An 18,266-nucleotide genomic window follows, 5' to 3' on the forward strand; every position below is an offset into this window, starting at 1 on the left:
TATGTATTTTGAGCGTGCCGAAAATATAGTTAAAGAAATGACTGACCTTTTACTTTCCGAACATTTCCAAATATTCCCGAACATAGTCCCAAGCAACAAATCTTCATATTGATCCATTAAAAAAAGCTGTATTTGTTATTTATTTAAAAATTTCACTGCTGAAGAAATGTTAGTATTAACTGTTTCTAACAGTACAACTGACACAAATTTATAAAACAAATGTTAAACAAAAGTTGAACTTCTATTTAAAATGAATTTGATTTTTTCCGAAATTTTAAACTTTTTAAGTTCGATACTAGAGTCACAGTTTTTATTATTCCTTAAAACACTCATTTCAACTGTATACTATTCAAATAATAACAAAGAAACTTAGTATGAATTTACAGTTAGAGATAAACTTTTACATAGGTGTTTTATGAATTTTTCAACAAAATTATATGTAAAACCGTATTCAAAGCAATGTTTACTTAATTTTTTTAAGCATTCATATCAGCGTAAGATGTTAACCCATAAAAAGTTTTCTGGGTATTTTTTTAAGGATAAGAGACATTTAAGATTGTTGAAGTTGTAGTGATTATAACAAGGCAAGAAAAATTTTCAAATAGCTTTTGATTTATCAGTTGAACCTATGTTTCCCATATTCCCATATGATACTCTGATAAACAAACAGGATTCAAAATGTTCTCGTCATCTACTGTAAATCGACTCGAGATCATCAGGTTGCTGACTTTTGAGCTAAGCTAATATAGGAATGTTATGTACTCCTGTATATGTACGCTAGTGATTAATCGTCAAAATGTTTACTAATTTTTTTTACTACTATTAAAATCTTGATTTAGTTAGAATTTAATTTTCTGTGATTCCATGTTTTCGTTTTGATCTTGAAAAAGTTTTCATACATACAAATTTTCATTATTAAAGTTCTGTTTTTTTTTCTTTAAATAAAAAATATAAAGATGTCACTTAAAATTATCTTTAATCATTAAAATAAATCCTTCACTAATGTAATAAAATTAAATTTACTGCAACAAAGATTTTAGCTGTAATATAGGAAAGCAAACATAAGAGATAGCTTTTGATGCTTTTGCTTGAGTATACTCATAAAAAAACAATTGCCTCAAATTGCAACTTTTCTGGAAGCAGTTTATTTGCAATGAGAACTGTGGTAATAAAAACGCAAACTACACGTGTATTCTTCCATATCACTAAAAGTAAAGCTAAAAATAGTATATATACGACCAAGAAACATCATATTCTTTCATAGCTAATGAATGTTTTTTTTTAAATCTAGATAATGATAAGAGTAGAAAATATTTACCAAGTTTTGTAGGAGGATGTTCTGACGTGGTAGGGACATCAACTGATGTAATTGTAGGACTAGAGGGTCGTACAGTAGTTCGAGCTTCTATTAAGGTACTGAGATATGGATGAGTCGTCAGCAAAGCGGATAATTTCGATGAAGAATCTCCAAGCTGTATTGTATCAGAGTTCTTTGAATATCCTTCTGTTGTATACAGCGTTGCCGTTGTAGGCAAAATTATTTTATCCTGGGTGACATTTTCTACTTTTGGTTCTTCAAAAACAATATGACTGTCATTTTTACTAGCGGTAGGACTAGTATTTTCTTTTTCTTGGCTATTATTCTCCGGTATTATGTTGACTGATTCCTCGTCTTCATCAGTACCAACAGAAAATTGAGATCCTCCGCTTGTATCCATTGTTGTTTCTGTGTTTTCAAAGGATGTTAATTTCGGTTCTTCAAAAATTTTATGATTGTCATTTGTACTAGCAGTAGGACTGGTATTTCCTTTTTCTTGGCCATTATTCTCCGATATTATGTTCACTGATTCCTCGTCTTCATCAGTACCAACAGAAAATTGAGATCCTCCGCTTGTATCCAGTGTTGTTTCTGTGTTTTCAAAGGATGTTAATTTCGGTTCTTCAAAAATCTTATGACTGTCATTTGTACTAGCAGCAGAACTAGCGTTTTCTTTATCTTGGTCGTTACTGTTCATTATTATGTTTGTTGATTCCTCACTTAAGTCATTAATTTCGTCTACGGAAGTTGAGTGTACGTTTTTCTGGTCAATTAAGACACCAAGCCTCTCAGTTTCTAATATTTCATTCGAACTCTCCTCTGTAGAATCTGAATACTTCTCTGTTGTACTAAGAATACTTTTCGGGTCAGTAAACGATGTAGGGTAATCAGAAGTGAAATGTTGTGAGACAGAAGTTGAATGTGGGAGTTCAGTAATTATTTCAGTAGTGATATTTTCAGTTAAACCACTTGTATTTTCTTTATCATCTGAAATACTCGACAAGCCGACATTTTGATTTTCATGATGCGATTCCTCTTTTTCTGGAAGAGTGAAAATCTTGTTTGTAATTAGTGCGGCATCTGTTTGCAGCTCTTCTTCTTTTTCTTTATTTTCAGTTGGAGGAAAACTTGATGATTGCTGTGTTACATCAGATGAGCTCAAATCTGTTGGGATCTTTTCAGAAACGGCAGCGGTACCGGTTGAAGTTTTCATCGTTGAACTGAACTCCTCAATATGATGTTGGTCCGTTACAAGAGAAGGCTCTTCTGACAGTTCCGTTGTCTGAAGAGTTTCTTTCTTTTTGTTTTCTGACGAGGCCTTAATTTCTGTCATAGTACTGATTTTGTCGGTATATGATTCCGTAAAATATACTGTACTCGAAACCGAAGGCGTCGTGTATTCGGTTTTCTTCATGCTGTCCTGCTCTTTCTCTGGTTCTTCACTTGTTTCCTCAAATCCTGTAGATGACGGTAAAAGTGGTTCCCTTTCGGTAGAAAAATCATTTTCTTCAATTGTCTGAGTAAACGAATGAAGGTTATATATGCCATCAGAAGTGTTTTCGAGTGAAGAAGAGTTTGCTTTTGTAGTAAGCATAGTAAACGAATGCTGATCACTTTCATCGGAATCCGGAATGGTAAACTGTTCAATAATTAAGCTACTGGAATTTAATTTCATTTCAGCAGCATTTGATGAATAGTTAGAGTCATAATCAAGAGATCCGTCATCCGTTAATGGATTTTGGAACTGAAGACTAGTCGTTTCAACTGTATTGTCATAAGAATCCGTCTGTAACTCTTTTAACCCTCCTGTAGGGGATGCAACTGTACTTTCCCCGTTAATATCTTCTGCAGTCGATGATACAAATGGCTGTTGTATTTTCTCTGAAACAGTGATAAGGGAAGAAACACTTCCAAGGTGTAAATCGGCTGCAGTTATTTCACTATCCTCCAAATCGTTTGCTTTTTCAGGAGTAGTGTTCTCTTCAATTGATTCCTCTGGTTTACTGGGATGATGAGTGTTTTCATCAGTAAACGAATACGTTGAGTTATGTGTGAGGTATGTAGCCGTTGAAATAGCTTGCTGTTCCTTCAAATTATCCTTACTATCCACACTAATGGAAGAGATTGGATCATGCGTTGTAATTTCACTATTAATGGTTGATGAGGACAAAGATTCGGGAGCAGCATGTTCATGTGGTGAAACTTCTAACCGATTAGTATTTTCCATTAACAAGTTTTCAGGCTGTATGGCAGACCCCTGAGCAGTCAAAATATCTCCTTCTGGTACTTTTATAAGAGCAGGTTCAGGAACGGTTTCGAAACTTTGTGAACTCGTTTGCCTAACTGGAGTAGAAAGGTCCTTTTCAACATCTCTTGAGTTACTGTCGTCATTATGGGCCTGAATGCTAGGAATAGTTGTACTCTCAGATATACTTGTTACAGTAAATTGTGTTTCTGTTGATTCGATGTTTTCTGTCGTAGATACTTTTAAGGAAATAGCTTCACTATCGGCTTTTTGTGTTGTATCTGTAACTGTTACTTTTTCTGCAGACAAATCAATTACTTTATGAGGATCAACTTTTTCCTCTTCTGTGAACTGCGTATTGTTAATTATTTCTGTAGAAGGTAATTTTTGTTCCGTTGTCGACTTCAACTCAAAAGGATTCAATTCCGTTGATGTAGTTAAATGTTCTTCATTGCTCTGAAATGGAGTTATAGTGATAGCAAAAAGATTTTCATTGCTTTCCATTCCATACTTCTGATCATTTTCTTCATGTGAAGCTGCCGGTGTTTTGATTTCTATCATTTCTGAAATAGTGTTATTGATCTGTATAACATAAATATCACTAGCATTTGGAGCATTCCCATGACCAAGTTTTGTAAACGCGGAAGGTCCAACATTTAAAACAATTTCATTGTGAGTACCTGTTTTGCTTCCGATTAATGGGTTCTCAGTAACGATATGAGATGATTCTGTTGCAGTGTCTTCATCAGCGATGACTGTAGCTATTGAGTCTATCTCAGTGTAACGTTTATCGTCTGATAAATTTGTTTCCTCTGAAGTGGATATATCTTGAATGCTATTCGCTAAAGTTGTGGTATGTACGACTTCTTGTTTCTCTGTGGACTCCGAAAAACTCGGAGATGATTCCGATGTAACATCGTTACCAGCGTTAATTGTAGTAATTTTGTCCAATTCATTGTAATTTTTATCTTCAAACAAATTGATTTCTTCTGGAACGGATGTGTTTTTGATTTTCAACCCTGAAGTTGGGTGTACTACATATTGCTTTTCTGTTGACTTGTCAAGAAAACTGTGAGATGGTGCTAATGTAACATCTTCATATGTTTCATCTATAGTGATTTCGTCTACTTTAGTGAAATGTTTATCTTCTGATGGACTGGTTTCTTCTGGAATGGATGTGCTTTGAACGTTCATTACTGAAGTTGACGGTTGTTTGATTTCATTTGTTACAGTTGATTTTTCAGTAAAAGTATGAGATGATTCTGATGTAACATCTTTATGAAAGATAGCTGTAGTGAGTTCTTCTTCCGTGTATGGTTTATCTTTCGATAAATTGATTCCTTCTTTAATAGATGTATCTTGAATGCTTATCACGGAAGTTGTCGAATGTGTGACTTCTTGTGTTACTGTTGACATATCAGAAAAACTCTGAGATGATTCTGATGTAACCTCTTCATGTGAGATATCTGTAAAGATTTCTTCTCTTTCAGTGTAAGGTTTATCTTTCGGTAAAATGATTTCTTTTTTGACTGTTGTGTCTTGAATGTTTATAACTGAAGTTGTCGGGTGTGAGACTTCTTCTGTTTCTGTTGACTTGTCGGCAAAACTATGAGCTGATGCTAATGTATCATCTTCATGTGTGATAAATGTAGTGATTTCACCTACATCAGTGAAATGTTTATCTCCTGATAGACTTGTTTTTTCTGGAGAGAATGTGTTTTGAACGTTCATTTCTGAAGTAGTCTGATGTGTGACCTCAGGAGTTTCTGTTGATTTTTCAGAAAAACTATGAGATGATTCTGATGTAACATCCTCTTCATATATAACTGTACTGATTTCAGTGTAATGTTTCTTTTCTGATAAATTAATTTCTTCTTCAACAGAAGTGTCATGAATGTTCACTACTGAAGTTGGCGGGTTCGCGACTGTATGATATGATTCTGACGTAACATCTTTGTGAGCAATAACTGTTGCAATTTTGTCTGCTTCATTGTTATTTTCATCTTCTGATAGATCGATTATTTCTGGAACGGGTGTTGTTTGAATGTTCACTACTGAAGTTGTTGGGTGCGCAACTTCTTGTATTTCCGTTGACTTGTCAGAAAATTTATGTGGTGATTCTGATGAAAGATCTTCATGAACGATAGCTGTGCTGATTTCATGTACTTCAGTGTAATGTTTATCTACCGATTGGCTGATTCCTCCTGGAATGGATGAGTGTTGGATACTAACCTCCGAAGTTATCGGGTGTGTCATTTCTTGTGTTTCTGTCGACTTCTCAGAAAAACTATGAGTTGATTCTGATTCTTTATCAGCAATAACTGTAACGTGTTTATCTACTTCAGTAAAATGACCATCTTCATTTACGACGAAGACTTCATCAACTTCTGGTTTAAAAACCTTTTCGTCTGAGGATGAGCTTAGCAATTCATCATGATCGGAAGTATCAATGATTTTGTGCGGATGTTCTTCTGCTATTGCTATTTTAATCTCATCAGTTACTTCTTGAGTTAAAACTGGCGTAGTTTCTGTTGGTATTGGGGTTGGAAACCTTAATTCTTCCACCGCAGCTGCTTCAGGAGGACTAGTCTCAGGTTTGTTGGAAACTAATACACCTGGTATTGAAACTTCTGCGTCTTGATCCGAATCTATTTTTAGAGTTACAGTAGCTGATTGCGGGACCTCATTTGTAATCACAGAATGACTCACTACGTTTTCTACGGTTACATCTTCAACATCAACAGATTGTGTAGAATGCTTGTCTTCAGAATTTTTCGTGGATGCTTCACCTGTAGTCTCTGTTATACTATTGGATAAAAAAGTAGTTTCATGAGTTTTGGACTCTGTTGTAAATTTGATCTTCTCTTCATCTTTTTGATGTTCGACTATCAGAGTCGAATAAGAGTCATTCATTGAAGGATTTATTTGATGAATAGTTGCATCTAATATAACTTTTGTTGTTGTATCTAGTACATTTTCATTTTTGTCCAAATCTTTTGATGGTATATCACTGCTGGAAAGTATTATATTTTGTGGTGGGTTTGTTGAAAATGTATTTTGAAATTCATCTGTGTCTAAAATATTTGCAGTATTTTCAAATTGAATACTAACTTGAGTTGGTTTCTCTGTATAAGAAAAAGTTTCGGATTTCGAGTCTGTAGCTGTCGTAATAGGTGATGAAGCGTCAGTAAATTGCTTCAAGTTATCATCTACTTGTTCCTTGTGTGGTTGTTCCAGTATGTCTATGGATGATTTGTCATCCCCTTTTAAAAAATCATTTAAATATGTGGAAAAGTTTGACGTTTCTTGAACGTTATTATCAAGTTCTTGAATTTCTTTGTTTGGGGAAAGAGTTGTCACCGATGTACCAGTTGAAAAGTATTCTGCTTTCGTTGTTTCTTTTCCAAACAAAAATGCATTTTCTTGTTCGCTTGTAAATGAGCTTGTTGCCGTCGAAGACGTTTCAGAAAATTCAACATTCATGACTTCAACTGTTGTTTTAGTGCCTGTATCCAATATTTGTTTTTCATCATCAGGTTTGGCTGAAAAGCAAAAAAGCGAACTTCATTATAAATCAAATATATTTTTTGTTCCGCAAAACATGCATTGCACAAAAAGAAAAGATTTTTACTGACCCTTTTGAAGGCTCTAAAATGTTACGAATACTTTAGTCAGAAGATGCAATGCAAAAGATTTTAATATTTTTATTTCTGTACTTCCACTATTTAACAGCTTAAATAGGAATAACTTTACGAGTAAATTTTAACTTATATCTCATCTAATTCATTTGAATTTTTCAACCAATAATTTCACAAAGCATATTTTAATATAAAAGTTAAATGTAACAAAACTGATGAGTGAGGATAATAAATTGAAATTTCATTCACTCACTTGAAATCAACCTTGTTAGAAGATAAATATGTAAAAAGCTTAAAAATATTTTGATCTGCCAGTTTTCCAACTGCATTTTCAATTTTGTAAAATAGTATCTAAGTTCAGATAAATAACTCATCAAGGTTGTATTAAAGATAAGTAGGGGAAAACGGAGACATGTGAACATGGTATGTTGTACAAGGATAACGTCAAACAAAAAATCTTTAAAATTTTTCAAGTAATAGCAGTACCAGTCCTACTCCTTGTCCAAACTTTTGGAGCAACGATCCAGTTTATAATCCTGTTGCGACAGCTTTTTTGTTTTAGCATATGCTGATATAATTTTATTACTGTCTTCTTCACGTGAAAATATATTTTAAACTAACTAATAAGCTAAACTCAATCATTGTAAACCATTGGGGGAGGGTGACCCACAGCGGGTAGGTTTTCGAAGAACGCTCGAAAATTGTAGTTTTTGGATTTTAATCGCAACAATTTCGGTTTTATTTCCTAGCAGTGTTCTTGAACTTCAAAATAAAAAGTATTATTTCAAACCCAATATTTATTTATTATCAAACTTAAGATATATGTGAAAAACCCATTTTGCCCAACAATTGAGCCCAAAGCAAGTAAGCTTAACTCATTGTGGTTTGGAACATTTTTTAATCAAATATGAAGTTATAATGATTAAGGGGGTCCGGGACACAAAAATGGTCAAATTTTACAATTTTTTTTTATCATGTAAAACATTACTCCGTGTTTTTCTGATTAAGAGGAGGTTTGAATCTTGTTTCTATATTAAATAGAACGAAAGATATAATTATTTTTGTTTCATGCACCTAACTAATGTGTACTTAACTTTAAAACTTTAAACGCGTTTTTCTCCATGATGCAATTTTTCCCGATTTCTTGCATTCAAACTCTTATAAGTCAGGAACCGATAAAGTAATGAAACTTGGAGCATATCTTTTTCAAACAGTTTACTTTAAATTTTATTCGTCAAATTTGAAAAAAAAAAAACGTTTATTGCAAAAATTACGATTTTTTTTTAAAAAAGTATCTTTGAATTTTTCGAAATTTTTCTTCAAATATTTTTTATTTTTTATTGAATCAATATTTTTAAAATCGCCGAATAAAAATTAAAGCTTAGATATTTGTGCGTATTTCATTGAAAAAAAATTGAAAATTGTTTAATTATATTTTGAGTTATAGCAATTTAAAGCAACCCCATTTTTTATAAAAAAACTAATTAAATTTAAATAAAATTTTTTCTTTTTTTCATATTTATGTTATGATTTTGCTTATTAAATAAGGAAAAACATATTAAATAAATGGTGAATCAGTGCAAAAAATTTTAAAACTCTAAAGTATATAATTAAAAAAATTTCAAAATGTGTCCCGGACCCCCTTAAAATAGTTGACTAGCTACCTGCCATTATATAAAAAAATATAAAACAGTTGTACTTATCCAATCTAAAGTCAGTTATTTTGTTTATAAAACATAGAGAAATAGCAGAGTTAATTAACAGACTAATTAATTGCCAACCTAAAAAATAACTTTTTAAAGTTATAGTTATCCTATTGAAAGAGAAAATCTAAGTCAGCACACGAGTCAAGAAATTTTAAAGAAATATATGATTAAATCCTATACCCGCTTTGCCCGACCCGCTTTACCCAAAGGCACGTTTTTTATTTCAACATTTATAATATTAAATTAATAATTAAAAAAAGGACTGACCATGGATAATTTATAAGTGGATAGTGTCAGAATAAGTTAATATTATTCAAAATAAAAACAATACGCTGGTCTTCACCTAATCGCATATTACAAAATTTCATTTTTTTAATGTATCATTTTTTAAAGCCTGATTGGGCCAAGCCGCTTCACTGCTGCTTCCCTGGGGCTGATAATAACTCGGGGTGTTCGGGTAAACACATCATACGTAAACACACTATGGGAGGGCATACGAATTCCTACCCGCTTTGGGCGACCTACCCAATTTGAGCCACCCTCCCCTATATGAGCATTAGAGTAAATTTATAGCAATGTTTAAATTTTGTAATTAAATTAAAAATTCTTCTTTTTTTAAAATTAGTTCTAAGGTAGATGACGGGGCACTTGTGAACACAACATGTAGGTGCACATGTGAACAGTTCCCATATCGTCTCTGTAATATGATTATTAATGTAGGTTTATTATAAGTGTTAAAAATGGTGTAAAGATTTATAATCATCATTTTGCAACAATTCTTATTACATTATTATCAATTACTTATTTATTTTATTATTTTGTATTTTTCAAATTATTTTGTTACGAAACAAATGGCAAATAATTTAGTGGTATCTAATATTTACTGGGAAAACAAGACAAAATATTTTCATTTAATTAAAAACTGAAGTTTAAAATAAATTTTAAAATTCATCATCATATTCTGTATGAAGCTTAAACGCTTTACATAATAAAACATATTATGGTCGTTCCATGTCAAGTGATCAAAAATTTGGGAAATTTTTTCCCTCACATTTTTGTATTTCTTTGAAATTTGGCTCATAGATGGCCCTTTGAGGTAATCAAAGTCTAAATTTTTAGATTTTTATCTCTTTTATTTTTTATTTATGAGACTGATTTTTAAAAAAACCCTCTCTTTTCATGGATGTTGAACATGAAATGGATCATAACTCAGCACCAAATAAAGATAGAAGGTGTTGGTAAAAAGCAATTTAAAGTACATTAGTTGCTGTTTAATATGATATGCATCATGACTAATTTTAAAATAATTTTCATTTTTAAAAAATAAAATTTTAATTTGAAATTTTAATTTTTCAGAAAACATTGATTTTTTTTAATTTTCAAAAATGTTTGTTCATTTTATCTTGGTATGTGCAAAATTTCAAGTTGTTATCTTAATGGGGTGATATTTTTATGAATTTTTGAATAAAATTTGACTGAAGTAATAATGATATTGTTCAGATTCTATTCAGTTAAATATGGGGTTCTCTTACTGGGAAGGAGGGTGGGGGGTCTAGTGAGAAGTAAGTAAACATTACTGTGCTTAGCATGAAGTTGTAGATTGGTAACTCGATTGGTTTTCAATCTAGTGCATATGTGCCCCAAGCTTGTTCACATGTGTCTCCTTATAGGGGCACATGTGAACCATTTAAGACATTTTTTAAAAATTCCATAAAGTAAAAAATATTTTTAAAAAATCTGAGAAAAATTACAGGGCACAAAGAAAAGACTATTCAATCATGAGGACACTTTTGCTGTGAGAAATTTATAATATTTTCAGAGAAATTAAGAAATGAAACAAAATGCTCACATGTGTGCCCCTCTTTCCCCTTCATTTAATGAACAAGTTTAAAAGAGGTGATTCAGCTATTTCGTATGAAATTGAGAAACAGCTTAGGAATAGTTAAATAACACAATATCATAACAATATGTTGAACACACAATTACAATTAAATAGTTATAGAATTAAAGCATAACATTTCTTTTAAGTTAACTGTATGCGTATATTTGCTTTTAAGGTTTTATGATGTTACATTAGTGAAAAATTAATTATTGACTGATAAAACCAAAGTGGTATATTTAAAAGTGACTATTTGAATTGAGGCATTTAAAATTCATAACATTTGTGCTTTAAAACCTCTGAGACGAGTTCGTTTTATTAGCTGTCAATAACATTTTTTTTCTGACTGGGGGACAACTTTTAGCAATACTATGTTTTCAAATAAGTCGTAGCTATGAAAAAAAAAATAACTTGAGCATATTTTTTTTTAACTATGATGTGTAACACATTCAATACTTATACTAAGCCCTATTGCTTCGTACAATCCAAAACCCTTGCAGCAATAACTCTTAGAAGATCGTCGTAGGTGGTATTTTTTAAATGTTTGCCATGAACTACACCATCGCGAGGATAATTCTCAGATAATAATCCGATAACTTTTTTCAGCGGCGGGACCAGTAACCATGTCATGGGCAATGCGCTGTGAGTACTACTATTGTGCTGATAAACAGCAAACCTTCTATTTGAAAACTTCATTTGAGTAAATATTTTGAACTAAGTTAGAACTAAGTAAAAAACATTTTTTCTCTGAACTGTGGCATGCTACATCCCTCATTATCAAAATTTTATTTCAAAAAAAAAAAAAAAAAATTAATTAATGAAAATTTTAAAGTGAAGTTCCTTTACATTATTTTTTGGCACATGATTCCAAACTTTTGAATATAGTGATATTTTTTTTAAGAGGTTTTGTTTGATAGCTTACTAGAAATATTAAAACGAACTTTGGTCAAAGCAGAGAGAGAGAGAGATAATTTTTTTCAATAAAATTTTGTGTAGAGATCAAAAGTTGTGTAGGTCAAGGTTTTAAGTAATTGAATTGTTTAGTAGTCCCTTTTGCACTAAACAATGCTGTACAGTTTTTCGATGACTGTCTATCGGCAAATGGTTGAACCAACGCATGGTTGAATCTGGACTTTTTCCACTTTCGCATGAAGTAGAACAATGTTAAAAATAATTTGTGATGGTGTAAATACAAATTATAAAAAAATTGACTTAGTCTCAACTTTTGCTTTTCAACAGCTCAAATATGAACGTAATACACAAAAACTACTTCATGGTGAACAAATAATCTTGCATTTTTCCAGCCATCGAATTTTTTGAATCTTTGCCAAGTTACTAAATGAATATGGCCGTTAAATGTTCACGTTTGAGACATATTGGTTTATAAAAAGTGCATACCTGTTTCAGGAGTTGATTGAGTAGTCGTAATCTCATCTTTTGAAGTGGGTGTAAACGTTACTGCAACATCATCATGCAGATCTACCGAAAGTACTTTTTCTGTGATGATTTCTTCATCAGAAGCTTCACTGGTGTCAATAGAAGATTCGGAACTTGCTTTCTCTTCATCAAATGATGTAAGGTCTTTTAATCCAAGATCATTGGCTTCAGTGGGTTTAGGAACGGTTGTCGTCTCAAAATATTTCATTGTGGTACTTGAACTTGCTTGGACGCTGGCTGTTATGTCTCCTGAATTTTGTGTCGAATGCGTGTCATAGTTTTCTGTTGCTGAAGAGGGAAAAGGTGATGATTCTTTTTCCGAAATGTTTTTCTCACCAGCTGCTTCATTAGTGTGCGTGGGAGGTTCGGAAGCTGCACTTTCTTCATCAGAGGATGGATGGTCTTTCACATTGGGATGAATGTCACCTGAGAGTGTAGGAGAGGTTGCCGTATCAATGTAAGTTGTAGTACTTGAACCTGTCTTGATGGTAGATAATTCATCTTCTGGTTTTTGAGTTGATGGCCCATCAAATTCTTCTGTTGTTGAAGAAGGAAAAGTAGATGCTTGTTTTTCTGTTATAATTTTCTTATCATAATCTTCACTGGTGTCAATTGAAAGTTCAGAATCCGATGCTTTTTCATCAAGTGATGTAAGGTTTTTTAATTCATAATCAATGGCCTCTGAGGGCTTAGGAACGGTTGTCGTCTCAAAATATTTTATTGTAGTACTTGAAATTGCTTGGACGCTGGCTGTTATGTCTTCTGAATTTTGTGTCGAATGTGCATCATAGTTTTCTGTTGTTGAAGGGGGGAAAGTAAATGCTTCTTTTTCTGAAATGTTTTTCTCACCAGCTGCTTCATTAGTGTGCGTGGGATGTTCGGAAGCTGCACTTTCTTCCTCAGAGGATAGATGGTCTTTTAAACTGATATGAATATCATCTGAGATTATAGAAGAAGTGGTCATGTCAATGTAAGTTGTAGTACTTGAAACTGTTTTGACGGTGGATGATTCATCTTCTAATTTTTGAGTTGAAGTGCCATCAAATTTTTCTGTTGTTGTAGAGGGAAAATTATATGATTCTTGTTCTGAAATGTTTGTCTCACTTGCGGCTTCATCAGTGTGCGCGGAAGGTTTGGAAGCAGTACTTTCTTCATCAAAGGATGGATGGTCGTTCACATTGAGATGAATGTCACCTGAGAGTATCGGAGAAGTTGTCGTGTCAATGTCAGTTGTAGTACTTGAAACTGTTTTGATGGTAGATGATTCATCTTCTGGTTTTTGAGTTGATGTCCCGTCAAATTCTTCTGTTGTTGAAGCGGGAAAAGTAGATGATTCCTTTTCTGAAGTGCTTTTCTCACCAGCTGCTTCATTAGGGTGCGTGGGATGTTTGTAAGTTGTACTTTCTTCATCAGAGGATGGATGGTCTTCTGTAATGAAATCAATTTTATCTGAGAGTACAGGAGGCACAGTCGTATCAACCTTATAAATTGTAGTACTTGAAGTTGTCAGGACGCTGGATGTTTCATTTTCTGTAAAAATATTTTTTTTAGTTATAAACGTTCGAAGTGTGAGCCTTTTGCTGCATGACAGAATAGCTAATTAGTAATGCAGTTGTCGCAAGAATATGTTGCGAAAAATATCTATCTAAATTCGCTTCTTTAATATTTCAGGTGTCAAGATAAGATATTCTAACTTAAAAAAAAACAATATAGGTAGAACAGACACATGAGATTATACACTACCATGGAAAGGTAAAGCACTATGTGTTCTGGAATGAATTTTTGAGGAAGTTGAAGAAATTCGTGTTGGATATCTATCTAACAATAATGCAATGTTATAATTTGACGTTTCTTTGTGATTTATTTTCAGCAGAAACCAAATACGTTAGATAAACCACAAAAAATACAAAATCAATAAATAAATCAAAAGTTGCGCTTTACCTTTCCACGGCAGTGTACATTAAACATGAAACAAAAATGCAAAAGTCACAAATTGCTAAGTAAACTTCCTATAATTTTATGATTGATATTTGTTTTCGAATAGAAGATAGTATTAGCGGTAGTAAATTTCATTATATTGTGTTAAGTGTTGTGTGTGTTTTAGAGCAACCAGCGATTATATTTCAGTTTTATGCTTTTATTTTTATTTTATTGTTTTTTCATATGAGGCAGTGAGAAGCAAAGGGATGTAAGTGGACATTTTCAAGTTTTGAGTAAAACGCGGTTAAAGATAACATCCTAAGTAGGCTTTCATTGAATTTTTTTTCTAAATCATGCCGTATAGCAGGAACCACCCTGGCTACTAGTACCATCTCTTGCCCCAAGACAGAGGAGAGGTTCCCCTACCATGTGTACTGGTTATCTCCAAATTTTTAAATTTTCCACTTACATCCCTTTGCTTCTCATTGCCTCATATGATGTTTGAATACTGTTAGTCTTTCCCTAACTCAATTTAGCGTTTGTCCTATGGCAAATTGCGTAATTACTTTGGAACCTTTAATGTAATATTCGCTTTTAAACAGCATATCTTTAAGTATAATATAACAAATATGAATTACTGCGGGGAAGAGCGATCTTCGTCAACTACACACATTTTCAGAATCACCCTTTTTACTTCCTTTTACAAAAAAGGAAGTATTGTAATCGTGAAAAAAATTTCACTCAAAAATGGGCCTTAATTTCCATTTTGCTCGCTCCCGAATGAAAATTGATTTTTTTTTTACATGCCTAATACGGATACATGCCTAAGAACGTATAGACACCTGAAGAATCCATTTTGACGATCCCCGAGTTAATTACAACGAGTTTTCTCGTGACGTCCTTATGTACGTATTTATGAGCGTATGTGTGTATGTGCCTCGCATAATTCAAGAAAGGTATGTCCTAGAAGGTGAAATTTGGTACATAGACTTCAAGTGGAGCCTAGTTGTGCACCTTTTCTTTTGGTTGCATTCGGATGTTCCAAAGAGGGCCTTTTACACATTTTTAGTTTAAATCATTGTTAATTTCAATGTAAACTCAAGCGGTGCAATAATTTGGCCAACACTTGGCCATATATCGCCAAGCGTTTTGTCGCCAAATTGGCGACGAATTTTGCGTATTTTTTTTTTTTTAAATCTGGTTTCAATTTGGCCATATTTAAAGAGTTAACCATTGAATCACATTAAAACTGCCAATATTGGGAAAATTTATCTGTAAAAAAGGCTTCGGTTCACAACAGACTTGGAATGAAAGTATTTAAAGTGTTTTATTTTTGCTCACTCCGAGGCAGACAGCTTTAAATTGGAGTGAAAGGAAGTCATGGGATGTGTCATCATGTGTCACATCAGCTCTTTTTTTTTAATTTGGAGTCTCTAATATTTTTCTTGTTATAACTCAGTGACTATGATATTTTTTGTCTGAATGATATAATAGCTAAATACTCTCTGTGATAATCAACCATTTCCCCATGGTGAACTGAGTTTGACAGAAAACGGACTTTGGACCTTTCTTCCTCGTGTCTTTTCATATGTTTTTGTTGTTAAGTTGGCTGTTTAATAGTGTGATATCACACAATTTCTGATTTGTTTCTTTTACCAAAACCTAAAATGTACTTCCTCGTAATTTATTATTTGAATGCTTCAAGCCACTGGAGAAGGTGAATGAGTATCCAGGTATTTTTTTATTTGGCAAAAGGAAATGTAGTAGCATTTTTGATGACTAAGAAGTATGAACTTCTCTCTCTTAAAAAGACACTGTACAACCTCATGTATCACAACAGGTTCATGCATCAAGTTTTTCACATGATTTAAATGACTGTGAACACATCACAGTCATATATGAGTCGTTTAGTATCAAAACCAGCTCAAGCCATGACTTTCCAAAAGTTACTTTTTTTTCGTAATTTCATATTTCATGGTGGATATTACTATGCTCCAAGGCTTTGGAACTCATTTAGTTCATGAAGTGAAAAACTGACTTTCTTTGAAAAACAGCTTGATCCGTAATTTTTTATTTTTTTTTTCTGTCTTTCACGTAAAATTAAAGAAAAAAAATGGTTTTGATTCTAAACGCCTCATATGTAAAAAATAGGATTTCAAGAACGTAATGCAACACCTATATCCTCCACAAAGTTAAATGCAGAATAAAGCAATGTGTTCTTCTAATTTTCGAATGCAAAGAGAAGAAATTAAAATAAAATTAGTATTACAGACTTACCACAAACATATTCTGGGCAGCATTTTGTTGCGTCGATAATCTTTTGGCAGTTGTCAGGTGTCTCAGGTTTTTGCTCACAGATAACATCAGTACACAAAATGACGCTGTTGATGCAGTGACAGTCAATCTTGCAAGGATCCCTTGATGCGAAAGGTTGCCCATTTTGATAGACGATGCCTCCAATGCGACACACACCTGCAAAAATAAAAACATTTTCATTAATTTTTCAAGTATAGTAATCGCCTTTATTGACTGCCAAAAATGTAGGCATGGCTTTACGTCTTGTGATGTAATTTCCCAACTTAAAATTTTGTGGTTGGTTCTACTGAAAGTTTTGGCGCAAAAGCCCTAATAGCATCCCCCCCGCCCTACTGCGCCTAAAATGTTATGACGTACTTCAAAGTTTATCAAAATTAGGATATCATTTTAATGCGATATGAATATGAGAAATGTAGTTTCAGTTGGTGTAAATGAAAACATTCAGGTAAACTTCGATCGGTCGAAGTTGCAGATAATACGAAAACAAATCGAGTCACCGAAAATTTGGCTGGTCGAATACGAAAACAAACTATAGATTAAAATAAAGTACACCAAAACCTGTTTTTTGTGCGGTATATTAAAATTTTAATCAAGATTGGGATTCAATTGCTGAAATTATTTTTTAAACGAGTGCGAGGTAGTATCTTCAAGTGACGACATAGGCACCTCGATGGGAAATCCCTGTGACCTCCCAAATATTTCCTCATTAGGAAAGTTTTGTCTGAGTACTTGGCAAAAATTATCACTACCTTACGTTTAAAATTCACAATTTTGTAAGTTATTAGGTTATTTTCTATGTGAGACTTTTTTACACGGTTACTATCCACCGAATAAAAGAATATTTTTTAACTATGTTGAGAGAACAACTTTTTAAAGCTACTCGTGAAGTTTCGAACAATATTTTTTTGCGATTTTTTTTATGCAGTCCCTATCCACCGCATAAAAACAGGCTTGGGTGTACTACCACTGAAACTCATTATATTCATAATCAAAGCAAACGAGTGTTAGGATAATGTATCAAAGATAATATATATCTGACATGATTAATATATAATATAATTATATGAATTCAAGAGTTTGAGAGGTTAGAAAACAAATTTACCCTTTTTCGCAAAATATGACAATTTTTGCTCCCCCCTCAAAAAAAATTATTACTTTTTTTTTTTCAAATCTGTAATCAAACGTTTCTTTTGAGCATAAATTTGTCCTTTCAATGAAAAGTTCTCGGATACTTTTAAGGCATCAAAGATGGATTTGGGAACATTCGAATGAAAATCTATAAAAGATGCAATACATTTGTTGCTCTTCTTGCATCGTAAGTTTTTCTTTCACCGTCAATCAAAATGCTTCTCTTTTTTAAAATTGTTAAAAGTACTTGGAGGCACACAAGACTTCAATTTCCTTCTGTGCTAAGCAAGAATCGAATAGGGTAACGGCAGCAGTAACAGACATGCTTAAGACATCGCTCTGAGGTTAACTCAATTTTCAGAGCCTTCTAATGTATTTTGACTTTTAAGCATTTTTTTTCCTCATGCAACTACATCTGATTTAACGTTTGACGCTTCTTGATCCTCTAAGTTAGTTTATTCTATTTTTATATGCTCAATTTCGAAAAAGGTCCAACCCCTCCCCCCCCCCCCCGTAACAGATACCGAAAGATCAGATAGAGATCAGGCACCGATCTAATGATACACAGTAGCAGATAGGATGAGGAAAAAATGAGTAATAAGACAAAATCCCCTTTTTCTCTTCAAAATGTGCAAAAGTTTTTTTTTTTTTAAAGAACTAAAGCCCTATTAAATTCAAA

The 18,266-nt window shown here is 32.9% G+C and overlaps 1 protein-coding gene across 1 annotated transcript in view; it reads right to left on the bottom strand.

Moving 5' to 3' along the window:
- The window catches only part of LOC129219100 (mucin-2-like), a 43,098-nt gene that overhangs the window by 14,810 nt on the left and 10,022 nt on the right, over window positions 1-18,266 (bottom strand). The window contains exons 2-4 of the mRNA XM_054853420.1: window positions 16,421-16,615; window positions 12,185-13,753; window positions 1,319-6,637 (exon numbers count right to left, since the gene is read on the bottom strand). Of these exons, the coding sequence (XP_054709395.1) occupies window positions 1,319-6,637; window positions 12,185-13,753; window positions 16,421-16,615 (7,083 nt within the window). The remainder of the gene's footprint in view (window positions 1-1,318; window positions 6,638-12,184; window positions 13,754-16,420; window positions 16,616-18,266) is intronic.

Source organism: Uloborus diversus, chromosome 3, assembly GCF_026930045.1.
Source record: "Uloborus diversus isolate 005 chromosome 3, Udiv.v.3.1, whole genome shotgun sequence".
NCBI lineage: Eukaryota > Metazoa > Arthropoda > Arachnida > Araneae > Uloboridae > Uloborus > Uloborus diversus.